Source organism: Mustela erminea, chromosome 3 (assembly GCF_009829155.1).
Source record: "Mustela erminea isolate mMusErm1 chromosome 3, mMusErm1.Pri, whole genome shotgun sequence".
Lineage (NCBI taxonomy): Eukaryota > Metazoa > Chordata > Mammalia > Carnivora > Mustelidae > Mustela > Mustela erminea.
In genome coordinates, this window is record NC_045616.1 from 121,820,363 (window position 1) to 121,839,123 (window position 18,761).

Here is an 18,761-nt window from a genome sequence, read left to right on the forward strand (position 1 = left end):
CCCTGAACACATCCAGTTTCATCTAAACTGATCATACTTTTGTTCCTTTAAACAATAAATGCATCTTCAATTTTGGGACAATTGAAGAATACAAAAGAATAATGACAAGAATGGACTATAATATACTAAATCTTAAAAATTGTGAGTTTTTTTTGTGATATCCCAAAAGAGGAAGAATATATCTTTCTTAAATATCAACTGATAAATTTAGGAAAAAATGCCAGATAGAATGAGAAAACCATCACTCTGTCACCGATGAAATAATTGATTCAGACAAGGATCACCAATGAATGTCAAAACCCTTGGTTGGAGAGGAACAAGATATTCATCCATCTCAAAGCTTTACTTGCAGATTATAACGAGATTAAATGTGCATTTGCAATGGACTCATCTGATAGTCATCATCACAGAGGAGCCACAGGACAGCATGGGCCTCCCAATATGATGGAAAAAGTACCAAATATCACCTATGTGGTATGCTTGCCAAATATACTTACCTGAGTCTAATCATGAGGAAGCAATCTTCCAAGTCTATAGTGTGGGACATTCTACAAGACAATTGTCCTGAATTCGTCCCCCAAAAGCCAATGTCATGGAAAATCAAAGAATGTGGATGTTCACAGGGCTGGTCTACATGGATAAAGACTAGAGATATAGCCACAAGCAATATAGAAACCTCAATTAGATCCTGAATCCAAAAAATAAATAATAGCTTAAGAGATATTTTGGAGACAATTGGGTTATTTAAAATATGGACTATATATTTGAGGACGTTGAGGTTGATTTTCTGAATCATAGTCTCCAGAGGGATATGCTGAGGGAGTTAACAGTTGAAGTATTATGATATCTGCAGTAGTTCCGAAAAAGAATGCCTGTGTGGGGGAATGAATACGTACATTCATATACAAATCCATACTTCTATAATGCAGTTAGGGCCAAAAGTTAACAATTGGTATATTTAGTTCAAGGACATATTGATGTTAGTTATACCAGTCTTTCAATTGTTTCTGTGGGCTTGAAAAAAAATTTTTTTAAAGATTTTATTTATTTATTTGACAGACAGAGATCACAAGTAGGCAGAGAGAGAGGAGGAAGCCGGCTCACTGCGGAGCGGAGAGCCCGATATGAGGTTCTATCCCCAGGACCCTGGGATCATGACCTGAGCCGAAGGCAGATGCTTTAACCCACTGAGCCACCCAGGCGCCCAGCTTGAAAATTTTTAACGTAAAAAAAAGGCTATACTAGCAGAGTATTAAAAATAATAACAACAGAAACAATCACTTCAAAAAATAAAAACAAATACATTTTAACAAGTAATTTGTTTTCTCCCTCTATCTGTCTCTTCTTTTCCTCTTCAGGTACACTGTCAGCTTCTTATTAATCACCACCCAACTGGGATTCTGCAGCGTCTATTTTATGTTTATGGCAGACAACTTGCAACAGGTGAAAAGGATCTTCTGGGCAGAGTGGGAGAAAAGCAGACAACCCACTGCTACGGCTGCATTAGCAAAAGTATAGTGTTCAGATAGAGGGGGGAAATGGTTTCATTTGTCATTCCTCATCAGTCTACATGGGGGTCCTTTCAGTCCTGTCACTTGTTAAGAGGATTATTGAGAAGTCAAAGCAACATCTGAGGAGTAGCCAGGATGGAAAAGAGGCTTGCTATAAGGTCCAATCAGAAATCATTGAGAATTTTTAGCCTGAAAAGTGTTGTTGGAATTCACTGTAGGTATCTCAGGGTTGTCACATAGAAAATGACTGATTAAATATGAGACAAATAAGCTGCGGTCCTGGTCCTCATTGCTTTACCAAGAGGCATTATGAATCAGTCCTAGCGTTCTTTCTTGGCTTCATGGATAGAGGAAGCATAATTAGTTTTGTGCATTCAAACAGCCAGAACTGTGGCAAGTATTGCAGATGAAATATCCAAGCAGATGGATTTTGTTCAGAGCTTTCTAGTTTTTAGGACTAGCTAAAGTTAGAGAAGATTTCCTTCTGTAATCAACTTCCATTCTCTGAAAATATGAAAGGAAACCACTTGACAGGAAAGAAGAGGTTCGGTTAGATGACAAAAGGAGATTTTACGATTCTAAGGGTTTCTTATTGTCACAGTCATGGGCATCATGGGCACCACAGTTGGGGCTACCAGATTTTGGGAAAAAATATATATGTGTGTGTGTGTATACACACAACACACACAGACACACATATACATATATGCATATGTATATACAAGTGTGTGTGTGTATATATACACACACATATATACGTGCAACACCCGGTTAAATTGGTATTTCAATAAACAGCAGGTTTGGTTTGGTTTTTTTACTGTGAGAATATTTAGAACATACTGACTAAAAAGTTACTTGTTAATTATCTGAAATAGAAACTTAAATGGGCCTTTTGTATTTAATCTGACACTTCTAACTACACGGCCCCTCCTTATGAATACATCAGATGGTAGAAGAAGTCCACATGACCTCCAGCAACTGCCAACCCAGGAAGACCCTGGTGCCGACGCCCATCCTGAACATTCGCTTCTACATGCTGACAATCCTGCCCTTCCTGGTCCTGCTGGTGTTTATCCAGAACCTCAGGTTGCTGTCCATCTTCTCGATGCTGGCCAACATCACCACCCTGGGGAGCATGGCTCTGATCTTTGAGTATATCATACAGGTCTGTGCCTAAAATCGACGGCAGAAGGGGTTCTGAGACACCTGGGGAAGGTTAGTATCATTATGGGAAGGTGAAGTTGAGGAAGGTGACCTGCTCTGAGCTAAAGTGACATCTGTGAACGCTTCGGCCCCACAAGCTGTAAGAGATAGTTGACATCATCATTGTCGTCATCACGCTGGATAACAGTGAGTCATTTGACAATTAGTTATCGAATACCTTCTGTGATCCAGGCATGGTGCAAGGCAGTGGGTGAAACTGATGGCATATCTGCTCTCGTGGAGGTCACATTCATTTGGGGAGATAAACCTCAACTAAGAACCAACAAAAGTTGTAAAAGTGGTAGGTTGACAAGGGATACATGCATGATAAAGAAATTTTATTTACTTGATGTCAAGTTCTTAACATATATTAACTCATTGAATCTTTTCAGTGGTACTATTTGATATGTTTTATATTTTGTGAGTACTCAGCTTAGAGACAAGGAAACTGATACACAGAAAGTAATTTTTTCACTAATTTCTATCAGTTTGCTTCCCAAGCCCATGCTTTGCTATTATCATAGGCCCTGAAATTCTACCATTATAGCTTCATTTCTTTGACTCTGAAAATCTTTGGGGGCCATATTAGTTTCCTACTGCTCCTGTAACAAATTATCACAAATCTGACCTTTTAAAACAACACAAATTTATCTTACAGTTCTGGAGGTCTCACTGGGATAAAATCAAGGTGTCAGCAGGGCTGGGTTTCTTTTTGGAAGCTTATGGGGAGAATCTGTTTTCTTGCCTGCTCCAGCTTCTAGAGGCTACCCACATGCCTTGGCTTATGGGTGCCTTCCATCTCCAAAGTCAGCAATGCAAAGCTAAGTGTGTCCCACACCACCATCTCTCTAGTTCTCTTTTCTGATCCCCTTTTCCACTTTTAAAGACCGCTGTTATTACACTGGACCCACCCAGATGACCCAAGATAATCTCCTCCTTTTAAGGTCAGCTGATTAGAAACCTGAATTCAGTCTGAAAATTTAATTCTCCCTTGCTAAGTAATATAACATATTCAAAGATTCCAGGAACTAGGACAAGGACATCTTTGGGAAAGAGCCATTATTCTGCCACAGGAGTCTATTAAAATAATCATTCTCTCTGCATGCATGTTGCTGCTATAGTAGAAGTGATGAGAAAGAGGCACTGGAGAGTGGGAAGACAGTAGAACTGAATTCTCATCCAAGCTACGCCAGTATCTTGCAGAATAGCCTTGGGCAACTCCCTTCTCCCTGGGTCCCACTTTGCCTACATGTAAAGATGTGGTAAATACGTGAAAAGCACTCCTGAAGAAGGAATGAAATTCTGATCTGCGCTGCAACATGGATGAACCTTAAAGGCATTATGCTCAGTGAGATAAGCCAGCCACAAAAGGACAGGGATTATATGATTCCACTTTATGAGGTACCTAGCATTCTTAAATTCATAGAAACAATGTAGAATAGAGATGACCAGGAGCTGGGTAATAAACAGTTATTATTTCATGCATACAAAGTTTCAATTTGGGAGGATGAAAAATTTCTGGAGATGGGTGGTGTTGTACATCAGTGAGAATGGACTCGGTGCCACTGAATTATACACTTAAGTGTTTAAAATATTAAATTTTATGGTATGTATAATTTACCACAATAAAAACAAAGAGCTTTTTAAAAAATATTTATTTGTTTGTTTGAGACACACAGAGAGGGAAAGAAACCATGAATGCAGGGAGGGACAGAGGGTGAGGGAGAGAATCTCAAACAGACTCCCCACTGAGTGTGGACCCCCCCCCAACATGGGGCTCAATTTTAGGACCCTGAGATCATGACCTGAGCTGAAATCAAGAGTTGGATGCTTAGGCACCTGGGTGGCTAAGCTAGCTGAGTACCTGCCTTCAGTTCAGGTCATGGTCCCAGGGTCCTGGGATGGAGCCCTGCACCATGATGGCTCCCTGCTTGGTGGGAAGCCTGCTTCTCCCTCTCCTTCTGCTACTTCGCATGCTCAAGCTTTCTCTGTCAAATAAATAAATAAAATCTTTTTTTAAAAGTTTGAATGCTTAACTGACTGAGCCATCCAGGTGCCCCCAAGAGCTTTTTAAAGAGAAGAGGTGTGACTCAGCTCTAGCGACCTCACAGGTGTTCATGACACTCGTGAGGGCAGGTGTGGCCCAATTTTCTACCAGGCAAAGTTCAAGGATGACTCTAATACCATGGCAAAACAAATGCTCTTCTTCTCCTTCCTCTCAGGAGATTCCGGATCCCAGCAGCCTCCCCTTGATGGCAAGCTGGAAGACCTTCTTACTGTTCTTTGGTACAGCCATCTTCACCTTTGAAGGCGTCGGTATGGTAAGATGGATGTGGGGTTTGCCTAAAGGGTCCACGGTGCTCTCCGGGGAAGCCAGTTGTTCCAGATGTCTTAAAATAGTAACAAGAAGTGCAGGATATGATCTTTTCCTGGTGGAAGGGAAAATCAAGAACCCATCGTGGTCACCAACTCCTCCATGCACCACACTAAGCCTTGAAGACTGAGTGCAAATGTACTCATTAGTCCAGCCAGAGTAGGGTACTCCTGGCAATAGAGAATGGAAGAAAATATAAAAGAGTGTAGCCATTCCTGACCCTGGGCCACCCAGAGAAGGATGTCTGTACCTGCAGATGAAGCCTGCTCCTTCACGAGGGGCCACGCTTCTGACTACCCCTTCTTTCTCAATCTTCTTTAACCTTTAGGTTCTGCCTCTCAAAAATCAGATGAAGCATCCACAACAGTTTTCTTTTGTTCTGTACTTGGGGATGTCCCTTATCATCATCCTCTACATCTGCCTGGGGACACTGGGCTACATGAAGTTTGGGTCCAACACCCAAGCCAGCATCACCCTCAACTTGCCCAATTGCTGGTATGTCCCTGCCTGCCTGTGCTGACGAGGGTAGTAGAGTCATGGGATCTGAGTCTTAGCAACAGAATGTGACATTCCTTTGGGTTGTCACTAGCACCATACATTAACTGCCAATATTGGTGAGAGGATAACATGTGGGTTTGATAATATAGGTATTGTGCATTATCTGGTTAAGCTCTCATAACAGCCCTATGAGTTAGCATGATTTTCATCAAGTCCAGTCACTAGACAAGGAAGTTGCTATTTGGAAAGTCTGTATAGAACTCTCCCAGCTCACCTCGTTTGTGAGAAGCTGAAACTTGACACTGAACCTGTCTGATTCTATGGTTCAAAGACCCTAAAACAGAATGATCTGGGAGTGTTTGGGAAATACAAACAGCAACAACAAAAAGTGTAACTCCAGAATAATGATCGAGGGTCTCGCAGATGGACCACTACTCAGGCCCCCAGTTCCAGAAATGGACCTAGACTGCCATTGTTATGCCCCAGCTGGAATTTAGTTTGGAGTTCTTACATTTGACTATTCATTCATTTATTCACCCACTTGTTCATCCAGGTAACGTTTTTGGGGCTGGCACACAGCATTCATCAAGTGTTAGCTATTATCATTATTCTGACAGTATAGAGTGAGTGCTTTGCAACTCAGCAGTCAGTAGAACCAAGTGTTGAAGGGCACAGGTTCTAAAACTAAGTAAAGGGATTTGCATCCTGGTCCTTATGTGACTTTGGACAAGCTACCTAATTTTACAGACCTCACTTCCATCATCAGTAAAATGGTGATAACCCTAATGCCTATGTGTATTGGCTCGGTTATTCTCTAGTAACAAACAACTCCAAAATTTCACTGGCTGAATACACACAAATGCTTAATTGTATGCTCATGCTACATGTCCATTATGGAGAGGCTGGGGCTTGGCTCTTGTACCATCCCCACTCAAGGACACAGAATGAGGAGACAGCCACTCCCTCAAATGTCAAATCAAAACATTACAGAGAGGGCAGTGAATCATGCCCTTCACCATGAAGCTGCCAAAGGAAAAGAAAAATGCCCGGTACACAGTAAGTATTCGTCAAGTATTAGCTCCTGTCCTTGTTATGTTCAGAGACGAGTAGAGTGGTAGGGTCTTCAACTCCCACAAGGCCACAGCTATAAAATGTGAAAAATACCACCAGCCCCACGCACCTCATTGTGTTATGGTAATGACTGGGTGGGGTAATAATGTGGAATTTCCTTGAAGTCTTAGCTTACTTTATGCAAGTAAGATATCATTCTAATATGCTCCTCCCATTCTGGGCCATTCAGGCTGCCTTTGGCTACCTTGGGCAGGGCACATTCCTTGTGGGAGGGTCTCAGCTGGAAAACGTGGGCATCAGCTACCATGAGAACTTCACATCGGCTCTGAACCTGGCTGGCGACCAGATTCCCCAGAGGAGCCTTAGACAAATACCCCTTCCAAATAAGAAAAAGGCCAACAACCCAAGGAAAAAATGGGCGTGAATCCACAGTTCACAGTCAAATCTTTTAAATGGCATTTTATATATTTGAAAAAATATTTTGTTTCCCTCATAATAACAGAAATGCCTGAAAAAAACAGAATGACATAGACCAACACACATTCACACATTGTGTTTTGACAAAGATGCCTGGAAGCAAGCTTTCCAAAAAGCTAGGATAACGAAGGGGAAATACGTCAGTAGCTATCCTAAGTTCAAATCACATGTACTTTCAGCCAGCATTTTTACCTCTCAGGGTGTATGCTAATGTGCATAGATAACTATGTAGCAGGATATGTTTTGTAGCATTGTTTACTAGCAAAAGACTGGGAATAATCTAAATATTTAACTAGGACTGGTCAAAAAAATTATAGTGTATCTATGCAATTGGAATATTAAGCATCTATTACAAAGAAGAGCCAAATCTATGTGTACTGATAAACAATCTCCAAGAAATATTTAATGAACAGAAATGGAGCTCAGCTGTGTGTAGAGGATGCTATGGTATGTGTGTAGGTGTACCTATATTCAGTATAAGGTTTTTTATACGCTGATTATTTTTGAAACGGCTACAGGAAAATTCTTAGAGGAGTTGCCTATGGAAAGAACGGGAATCAAGGGTGGGAGGGAAGCTTTTCACTCTATGACTTTTGAACTAGGAATTTTACTCTATATAAATAGAGCTTTTCAAGAAAGTAAAAGAATAAAAGGCACAGGTGTCTGAGACTGTACAGGTCTAATGAGTCAGAATATCAAGGAATGTCACTTTTAATGAGCTTCCTGGGTGGCTCTGATGGCAGGTCAAGCCTGATCCAGTTCTGTAACTCAGTGATAGGTACTCAGTGATAGGTGTACCAGTACACCAGAGCAATGAGTGAGTCCTGAGTGACCCTGCCCAGGAGCCACATCAAATTTCACGTCCTATCCGTCTGTCTGCAGGCTGTACCAGTCGGTCAAGCTGATGTACTCCATCGGCATCTTCTTCACCTACGCCCTCCAGTTCCATGTCCCAGCCGAAATCATCATCCCCTTCGTCATCTCCCAGGTGTCAGAGAGCTGGACACTGTTAATAGACCTGTCTGTCCGCACAGCCTTGGTCTGTCTGACCTGTGAGTAGGATAAAAGGGCATTCTTTCTCCAAAGCTATGGCTGCTAGTCACACTGGCATTTACCCCACTATCACTGGCTCTGCCACTTACCTTCTTTGGACCTTGGTCAAGATAACTTCACCTTCCTGAACCTCAACTTTCCATCTGAAATATGGGCTTACACATGGAATGTATCCTTTGGCAGGTTTATGGGAGAAAGAAGTACCATTCATTCAATCATACTCTTATGTGCCTCCCAGATGCCAGGTGCCATACTGACATTGCCTTAAACTCATGACAGCCTAGCATCATAATATTACCAACTGAGGAACAGTGGCCCAGAGAGTTTAGGTAACACACTCAAATCATAGAGCTGCTAAGTGACAGAGCTGGGAACTGAGCATTGGTATATAGCACTTAAGTCTGTTTTCCATCGTGCGCCATATTGCCCTCTATTATAAATTAAGATCAAGTCCCTATCATAAAGTAGCCTTCAACTGTAGGAGAAAACAAGGGATGATTTGTCAAAGTCTTGGCCATCATTTTTTGGGGTGCAACCTTTTCTCCTCTCCTCCTCCCATATTCCTTCCTTAATGCTTCCTTCATTCATTGATTCACTCATTCGTTCCACATTAGGCACTGTTGTAGATGTGAACAGGGCTGGAGAATTTTTTCTCTGAAGTTTGTCCAGGGAAAGAACATCAGAAAAGGTGCCCCATGAGGAAAGAGGGAAAGAACTAGGGACGTTTTGCCTGGGGAAGTGAAGGCTTGGGAAACTTTTCTATCTGTCCTCAAACACCTATGGTATATATGCAAGAGAGAGAAAATTCAGCCTTAAAGAATCCAGGAGTCAGAGATTAAAGTTGAAGAAATGAAGTTTTAGTTCAAGGTCAGGAGAAACTGTGTAATTGTTGGAGCCTTCCATCAGAAGAATATGCTACCAGATGCTATGCACCACATAAATGGATTTCTGGAAGCAGAAACAACACACCTGCTGGTTTAAGGTACTACAGAGTTTCTGGTCTGTAACAGGACACTAGGGACCTGCAGCTCTATTGTTTTGAGATCATTCCTAATAGGAAGGGTCTAACTTGAAGAGAAAACCTGTACACAGGTTCAGGCCACTTGAGATCAGGGAAGACAGTGCTACACAGAGCTGAGTGTCTAAAGACAGGCCCCGTTTCTGTTACATGCCAGATGACCACTTCCTCCTCCTTTATTCAGCAGTCAATTCCATTATCTTTCATTCATTCAGCAGTCATATGTTGAGCACCTACTATATGCCTGGCATTGTGCTAGGCACTGGGGATACAATAATGAATAATAAAGAAGACATGTTGCGTAAGAAATATATGCAAGGAAATAATTACAACACATTGTGATGAATGTTAAGATGGCACGTAATGAGGTACCACACAATTGTTAAGATAAGAGGATACTCTGAGAGCACATTAGAAGGTCCTGTACTTTAGCCAAGGCCAGATCAGGGAGTTCTCTCCAGGGGAGTGATATTTCAGTTAAGACCTAAAAGATAGGGACACCTGGGTTGCTCAGTTGGTTGAGCATCTGCCTTTAGTTCAGGACATGACCCCAGGGTTCTGGGATGGAGCGCCACATTGGGCTCTCTGGTCAGCAGTGAGTCTGTTTCTCTCTCTCCTCCTGCCCCTCTGCCTGCTTGTGTTCCTTCTGGCTTTCTTTCTCTCTCTCAAATAAATAAAGTTGTTTTTTTTTTTTTAAAGACCTAAGAGATAAGTAGAAGATAGATGGAGAAGTGAAGAATGAACCACATTAGGCAGGAGGCTGTGCACAGAACTGAGGCAAGTACTTACATACAGCCTCTTAGAAGAACTAAAAGTAGTGGGGAGTGATAAGACATGAAGCCAGAGCACCTGACAAGGCCCAAGTTGTCAGAGACCTTGTGCTAAGGAGATGGAAGTGGGGAGCCATAGAAGGTCTGTGAGCAGTAGGTTGGTATCACCAGATAGGATCTTTCTAGAGAACTCATCCAGACTGCCTTATATTATAGCTTTCCATTAAAATATTTTCTCTGCCCTGTCAGTGTGAGGTGTCCTGGAGAAGAGATAGATTTTCTCTGTGCCTCCTCCAGTAAGCAATTCATTAAATATCTGAGAAGGGAAAGCTGTGGACCTGACCATTCCATCAGAGGGGTGACAAATTCTCAACTGCAAGAGTTGATGAGTATCTCTCATTCTCTGAGTAGATGTGTTGCAGCAATTTCAGAAAGAGGTGAGGTTTTCTTTAAATCCAGCAGGCTAGTTTGAGTGTTTTTGTGGACAGTTTTTCCCTAATTTGTTCATAGGAAAATCATACAGTTGTGCAAAGTGAAATCATATATGTGGTATAGTTATTCACTCATAGATTATTGAAATTGGAATCCCCTAGAAAATCCATGATGTCTGTTCATCATCTGTAGGAAAGATGGAGATTTAAGACCATGGTGTTTTAGATGAGATGGGGAGGGAGCAACTTATTGCTATCTTCATGTATTATGTTCTTTTTAGTTACCAGAATCATTCTAGGAGTAGGAAAACAAGTCATTCGGATTCTGACAACCAAGCCATCTCCCATTTTTAAGTCATTCTTGCTTCTAGATAGTGGATGTGCTTTGTAGAGTAGTACAAATTCACAGTAGATTCAGTGTCTGAGTAAGAGCATCTATGTTGTACAAGTGCTTTCATATGCAAGGGATGCAGCATAGACAAGTGGAAAGGGCTTAGACACATTTCAATGGAGTCTCATCTCAAAGCATTTGTGACCTTGACCACATTCCATGTCCTTGGAGCTCTAGATTCCCCCATCTCTTGAATGAGAAGGAGATAATAGATGCATGGTAGAGGAGCCCTTCCTCTTTTATGTTTTAGATAAAACATAAAAGAAAAGCATCTATATTGGTCTTTAAAACAGCAGGGGGAATCCAAAACCACAGTGTCTGACCTACTGCTCTCATCTGCAAGGGATCCCTTGCCCACATTTCCAAAATGGTCTGGCATCCATGGGATTATAAGGCTCCAAAGAAATGTTTGGTTTCTGAACTTCCCTCTTGCAGAACAATCAGGGATTCTAAGTTTCTTCTCTCTCTGCAGGTGTCTCAGCCATTCTCATCCCCCGCCTGGATCTGGTCATCTCTTTTGTGGGCTCTGTGAGCAGCAGTGCCCTGGCCCTCATCATCCCACCTCTCCTGGAGCTCATCACCTTTTATGCTGAAGACATGAGCTGTGCCACCATTGCAAAGGATGTCATGATCGGCATCCTGGGCCTTTTGGGGTGTGTATTTGGAACATACCAAGCCCTCTATGAGTTGATCCAACCCATCAGCCAGTCCATAACCAATTCCACAGGTGTCTATGCATAATTATCTATTTTTATTCTAATGGCTCTCCTTTCCTCCCATCCCCAACTTGACTTTCATTGTGGATGTTATATACATTCATCAAACCCCAACATCTCTATATTAATTAGCGGCTTCTTTATCTTTCCATGAGAAATGTACATGAAACAAGTCAGTACTCCTACCTCTCAGACTATGCCTTTTTTGGTTTTGGATTTCTTTGGAGGTCTTTTGTACCTATGAACCAAAACCACATTCAACCATTTGTACCATCAGCCTCATGTACTGGGAAGAGGGATGCCATTCGCCCATGATATCCCTGGAAACAGACCAAGCATGAATGTAAATGCAAAAGCAATTTGTTTTTTCTAGAGAAAAAAAAAAAAAACAATTTTTTCCTAAATTTGCTTCCCTTAAAGCATAAGATTTAGAGAAGTATATGCTGGGGAAGTAAGGTTTTCTATTTGAATATTCTTCTAAGTGGAAGAGTCACCGACAGAACAAAAACAGAACTTATCAGTAATTTTATCCAACCATTTGGCTCTGCCCCTAATTTCCCAAGGGATCTTGGGCAAGTTCCTCCCTCTCTCTGTCTCAGTTTTCCCATCTATGAAATGAGAGACTGGACGAATTGGTTGTTAAGGGTTCATCTAGATACAACATTCTGAAAGTGAAAAAAATAATTTATCTTTCAACCACCTGTGTGAAAATCAAAGTGTTTGCCATCTAGCAAGCCATATTATTGCCCTGGAGATATGGGCCTACCAGAAGTAAGGTAAGGAATACAAACATAATTCTTAACAATCTGTTGTAGTGGTGACTTCCCTGCCTAGAAGACATTACCTCTTTCTCTCTCTCTTTCTTTTTTCTCTCATATCTCAAGGCCACTTAGAACTATTTAGGCTGAAGAGGCTGTGCAATTTGTGCGAGAGAAGGATTTCATCATGTGCAAGGACTACTGACCTACTTAACAAAAATTATACCTAGTATTGGGAAGGGTTTTTGAAAAACAGACAGTCTTGTACTCTGCAGATGGGAGTATACATTGTTATGGCTTTTCTGAGGGACAATTTTATAATAAGTTTTTAAATATGTGGCCCTCTGACCCACTAGTCCTGAGAATTTATCCTAAGAATATTTTGGGTTTGCAAAAATTTATGCAAAAGGAGAGCTTGTGTTTTTTATAATATTAAAAAGTTGGAAACAAACATCAAACATTAGGTTATGACTCATCCAAAATAAAATGGTGTGATGCTGCCACACATTGAAAAGATGCATCTATTGATAGGCAAATATGTTTGTAATTGATCAGTGGGAAAAGGCTTGTTTATTAAAAACATTATGTAAACCAAAACTAGACAAAGACATTATGAGAAAATAAAGCTACGGATCAAAATATTTCATGGACATGCATGTAAAAATTGTAAGGAAAATTTTAGTAAACCAAATCCAACAATATATTAAAAGGGTAATGTGTCATGGCAAAATGGGATTTATCCTAGCAATACAGGATTGGTTTAATATTTGAAATCAGTGTAATTCACCATTACTAACAAACTAAAAAAAGGAAATAATCATCTCAATAGACACAGAAAAGCATTTGGCAAATCTAACATCCATTCCTAATATAAAACTCCCAACAACTAGGAATAGAAGGGAATTTTCACAACCAGTAAAAAGCATCTATTAAAACCTACAGCTAATGTCGTACTTGATGGAAAAATAAAGGAATGCTTTCCCTGAAAGAAAGATCAGAAGCCCTTCAACACACTAGTGGATAACGAAGATGTGGTCCATATATACAATGGAGTATGATGCCTCCATCAGAAAGGATGAATACTCAACTTTTGTATCAACTTGGGCAGGACTGGAGGAGATTATGCTGAGTGAAATAAGTCAAACAGAGAGAGTCAATAATCATATGGTTTCACTTACTTGTGGAGCATAAGGAATAACACGGAGGACTTTGGGAGTTGGAGGGGAGATGTGAGTTGGGGGAAATCGGAGGGGAAGACAAATCATGAGAGACTGTGGACGCTGAGAAAAAAACTGAGGGTTTTTGAGGGGAGGCATATTGGGGAGTTGGGTGAGCCTGGTGGTGGGTATTAAGGAGGGCATGTATTTCATGGAGCATTGGGTGTGATGCATAAACAGTGAATCTTTAAACACTGAAAAAAAGTAAAATAAAATAAAATAAAAAGATCAGAAGCAAATCAGAGATGTCTACTCTCACAGCTTCTATTTGATATTGTGTCAGATACCTAGACAATGAAATTAGGCAAGAGAAAGAAATAAATGGCATCCAGATCAGCAAGGAAGAAGGAACCATCTTTATGAAGATGGCATGCTATACTCGCTTCAGGAGCACATATACTAAAAATGAAGATGGCATGATACCAATGTAGAAAACCCAATGGAATCTACAAAAAAGCTACTACTAATTGGTTTACAAAGCTTCAGGACAGAAGGTCAGTTTACAAAATCCAATTGTGTTTCTCTGTACTAGCTGAGAACAATCAGAAATAGCACGCACTTAAAATTGCATCAAAATATGCAATAATGGGGGATAAATCTGATGAAAGATATGAGGCACCTGTTAAACACTATAAAATATAATCTTTATAAAGACAATAATATATTACTAAAAGAAATTAATGCCTAAATAAGTGAAGAGACATACCTTGTTAATGACCGAGAAGACTCTGTGCTTAAGATATCAATTCTCAGCAAATTTGGCAGGATTTTTTATTTTTTTTTAAGTTGACCAGCTGATTCTAAAATTCATACGAAAATGTAAAGGACCTAGAATAGCCAAAATATTTTTGAAAAAGAACAAAGATCAAGAGCTAACACTGTCTGATTTCAAGAATCGTAACAAAGCTATGGTAACCAAAACTGGTGTTGGTGCCAAGACAGACGAGTACATGAATAGATCAAAATAGAGTCCAGAATAAATTCTACCCATATGTGGGCAACTGATTTTTGACAAAGGTGCAGAGTAGTGGGAAAGGATTGCCTTTTCAAGAAATGGAGCTACAGGGACACCTAGGTGGTTCAGTGGGTTAAGCCTCTGCCTTCGGCTCAGGTCATAATCCCAGGGTCCTGGGATGGAGTCCTACATCAGGCTTGCTGCTAAGCAGGGAGCCTGCTCCCCTCCCTCTCTTTCTCTCTCTCTGCCTGCCTTTCTGCCTTCTTGTGATCTCTCCCTCTCTCTCAAAAAATAAATAAATAAATAAAAATCTTTTAAAAAAAAGGACTGGAGCTACAAAAATTGGATATCAATATGCTAAAAAAATCCATATTTTACATTATATATATTAATCAACTCAAAATAGACCTATGGACATTTGGCCTAAATATAAAACCTGAAACTATAAGATTTTTAGAAGAAATCATAGGGGATAAATTTTGTGACCTTGAGTTAAGTGAAAATTTCTTAGATACAACACCCAAAGCACAGTCCGTTAAAGAACAAATCACTAAAGTGGACTTTGTCAAAATTAAAACTTTTGCTCTTCAAAGACACTGTTGAAAGGATGGAAGGAAAAGTCACAGTCTGAGAAAAACTTTGCAAAGTTATGTCTAAGGAAACACTCATACCCAGAGTACATGAAGGACTCTTAAAGCTCAGTGACAAGGAAACAACTTTGCTTTTTTTTTAAATAGACAAAGCTTTGAACAGACCCATTACCAAAGAAGATATGTGGCTGGTAAATAAGCATAGGAGAATATGTTCAACATCATTAGTAATTAGGGAAATTCAAATAAAAGTCATAATGAGATACCACGATATATCTAAAATTTAAAAGATGGACCCTACTAGTGTTGGCAAAGATGTGGAGGAATTGGAACTCCCATAAAAGAAAAGGAAGCATATACCTGTAAAAAGACTGGTACATAAATATTCACGATAGCTTTATCATAGTAGAAAATGCAACCTGTTAGAAAACAAATCTGGTTTCTGAAAGGGGAAGGGGGTGGATGGAGTGAGTGGGAAGTATTACAAAGGGGCATGAGGAAACTTTTGGACGTTATAGATAATGTATTCATAATTTCGATTGTGAGGACGGCTTCCCAGGGTATGTATCTCAAAACTTACCAGTTAAACACTTTAGATATATGCAGTTTAATATTAGCTATACCTCAATACAACTGTTAAAAATAAAATGCGAAGCATGATTCCATGTTGGTTCTTTTTTAAAAAGAGGTCATTTGCATACAGTCAAGCAATTTTAAAGGGTATGCAGAGCATAAAATGTTATAGGAACTTTCACCAAGTTGGTTGAGTTAAGAGTGAAATTTTATGCTTTTTTTTTTGCTTGCTTGTGTTATTGTATTTTTAACAGTAATGTATTGATTTTACAACTAAAGAAACTTTATGTAAAGGGAAATTTTAATGATGATTTGTTTCACTATAGTGGAAACACAATGTTAAAAGAACTATTTTTAAATTATATAAGCACAAATGTACAGTATAATGAATACTTAGAGGCAATGTCACTTTTCTTTTTTTTTAAGATTTTATTTATTGATTTGGCAGAGACAGAGAGAGAGAGAACACAGGCAGGGGAAGGAACAGAGGGTAAGGGAGAAGCAGGCATCCCATAGAGCAGGAGGAGCCCGATGCAAGACTTGATCCCAAGACCCTGAGATTACGAAATCACGACCCTAGCCAAAGGCAATCACTTAACCAACTGAGCCACCCAGGGGCTCAGTAATACCACTTTCAACCTTCCCTTCTATAACGTGATTGATGCTATGGAACACCAGGAATCCCAGCGGAGTTAGGAGAGTTCCCATCTTCAGTCATCATCCATTACGAATAGTCAGATGTCAAACAGCAACCTCTTAGAAGAGATGAGAAGTAGCTATGAAAGGGGGGGGGGGGTAGAGAGAAGCATCCTATCACTAGATAAGAAAGCTATAAGCCAATAACAAAATCTTTGCTCTTTTGAGACTCAGGCAACAAGTATGGAGAAAGGCTTTGGGGAATATAGGGAAGACTTCCTTTAGAATACAGGGCAATAAAAATGCAGGTTGACAGTGTGGTTTATGACCTTGGGATAGGAGATGGTTATAGACCCTGTTGAGATTCTAATGGAAGTCATAGATCCTCCTTCATAAAATTCACATATATGTGCACATGCTAAGATCTACGTGCAATTTCAGGCACAATCACAAAGTCCATGACGCTAATAGACCCTGGGTTGCAAAAGAACCTCTGGGAAAAGGAATGTAAGAATCTCTGCGTCTCATAGCACTGAATAGTCTACAGATAGTGGATAGCCAACCTTGGCACTAGAGTTTGCATGCAAAGTAAAACAATGCAAAACAGATTAGGGAGGTAAGTCACCAGACAATGAACGTCCCGCCTCATGTGACTGGCGCAACACATGCTATCTGATTGCAACCTACATTCAGATCTTTAGATCACTGAAACTGGCCATTCCAACTGCAACAATGCAGGCTGAATTCTCCCCACTTCATTCTTGCCCCCACCTCCGACCAGGACCTTCAGAAATGTTTCCCACTGTAGTTCTCTGCTGGACAAATGTGATCAGCCTTAAAATGACAGAGCTGGACTTTGGATCTTCAGCAAGCCCCCTGAAAGAAGGAGCACTTAGAGAACTGGGATTGCTACAGAACTCAAGTCGATATTGCTAAAGCAACACAGGCTCTGCCTGGGTGGGTGGCGTGGTGGGCAGCAGAAGTCACCCACGTGAAATAGAGGCATCCAGAGTTGGTTCCAAGTGACCCAAGTGCAACCATTTATAAGTCACAGTGCCCCGGCAATGAAACTAAAAGGCAAATTCCTAAGGACGCACAAGATTTGCTCTTGGCAAACAGTGTCCAGGCTGACTCAAACCTCCACAGGAGAGCCTCAAGCAAGTCCCTGAGTTCAAAGATTTAAAAAAAAAAAAAAAAAAAATGGGTGAGGGGGCAGAACTTCTGCCTGGTATGCCAATACCACGTGAAAGTGAAATTGAAGTGATATGACTCTTGAAAGGGAAGATCTTCAGGAGGACTTTAACTTAAGAAGCTGGGCTTATAGGTCACGGAGATAAGCTACCACACAAGAAACTCGGGCACTGTGTGACAGGTACAATGTATACACTCTGATTGCAGTCAGCACTCTGAAGATCACCGATAGGACCCAAACTGATCAGTCTAGTCGCAACAATGGAGGATAAACTCTCTGTTGTCTGGGCTGCTTTGGCAAAAACTGGGACCCACTTACAAGGCCCTGGGTGAGCTGGCCCCTCCCCACCTCCCCGGCTTCTTCCTGCACCAGCAGCACCTTTTCTTTCCAGTCCTAACAGCCCTTGTCCGGTTCCCTAAACACACCATGCACCCCCTTGCTGCAGAACTTCCCCATACACTATTCCTCTCATTCCCTGATCCATTCCTCCTCATTTCTCAGATGTCAGCTGCCACGTCCTCAAGAACACCCTCTCTGATTTCATGCACCAACCCAGAGTCTGTAGTCCCCAGGAACTTCTATCTCGTAACACACCACAGTTGTGGTATTTACTTGCATACATTTGTCTCCCTTGCTGGGCTGAAGTGGCATGAGAGCTAGCTCATACCCTCTTTGTACCTCAAAATGGAACCTTCAGCTATATATTTTTACAGCTTTCTATTTTGAAAAAACTTAAAGGTGGCAAAAATAATACAGAGTTCCCAATACACCTTCCGCCTAGCTTTCACTAATGTTAACATCTTACAGAACCCTAATGCAATGATCAAAACCAAGTAATTGACATTGGTGAAATCCTGTTTTGGGGCCTTTTTCTAATCCAGCATTGAATTCAAGAGCCCACAGTTTATTCTCTCTGATCTGTAACCGTTCTTCAGTCTTTCCTTATTGTTCATGGCCCCACACTTTTGAAGAATACGGGGCATTTATTTGGTAGTGTCTCTCAATTTGGGTTTGTCTCTTTTCTCCTCACTGAGGTTAACCCATTTCTTACAATACCACACAAGTCTCATTGTGTTTTATCAGTGCCTCATATTGGGAGGTGCCCAAGGTCAATGTCTTATTATTAGTGATGTTAACTTAGTGATTGACATTTGGTTAAGGAGGCGCCTGACTGTTTTCTCACCATAAAGTGACGATTCTCCCCTTTGCAGTTGGTATCTTGTAAGAACCCTGAAACCATGAAAATCCCATTTTGTTTTGTTTTAGAGAGAGAGGGTGAGCACACGAGCTGGGATGGGGAGAGTGGAGAGAGATGGTGAGGGACACA

The 18,761-nt window shown here is 40.8% G+C and overlaps 1 protein-coding gene across 7 annotated transcripts in view; it reads left to right on the forward strand.

Annotated features, from left to right (window-relative positions):
• SLC36A3 (solute carrier family 36 member 3) overlaps positions 1-18,761 on the forward strand; it is a 60,585-nt gene that overhangs the window by 12,986 nt on the left and 28,838 nt on the right. For 2 of the 7 annotated variants that reach the window (XR_004284162.1, XM_032337264.1), the window contains exons 5-10: positions 1,359-1,443; positions 2,458-2,676; positions 4,937-5,035; positions 5,417-5,583; positions 8,017-8,186; positions 11,270-11,450. Coding sequence is in view for 6 of the 7 variants with exons in the window: in XM_032337264.1 (XP_032193155.1) it covers positions 1,359-1,443; positions 2,458-2,676; positions 4,937-5,035; positions 5,417-5,583; positions 8,017-8,186; positions 11,270-11,450 (921 nt within the window). In the remaining variant the exon portion in view is untranslated. Of the gene's footprint in view, positions 1-1,358; positions 1,444-2,457; positions 2,677-4,936; positions 5,036-5,416; positions 5,584-8,016; positions 8,187-9,904; positions 9,986-11,269; positions 11,876-18,761 lie in introns of those variants that run through there. The other 5 variants (XM_032337263.1, XM_032337267.1, XM_032337266.1 and 2 more) reach the window with 5 other exon arrangements.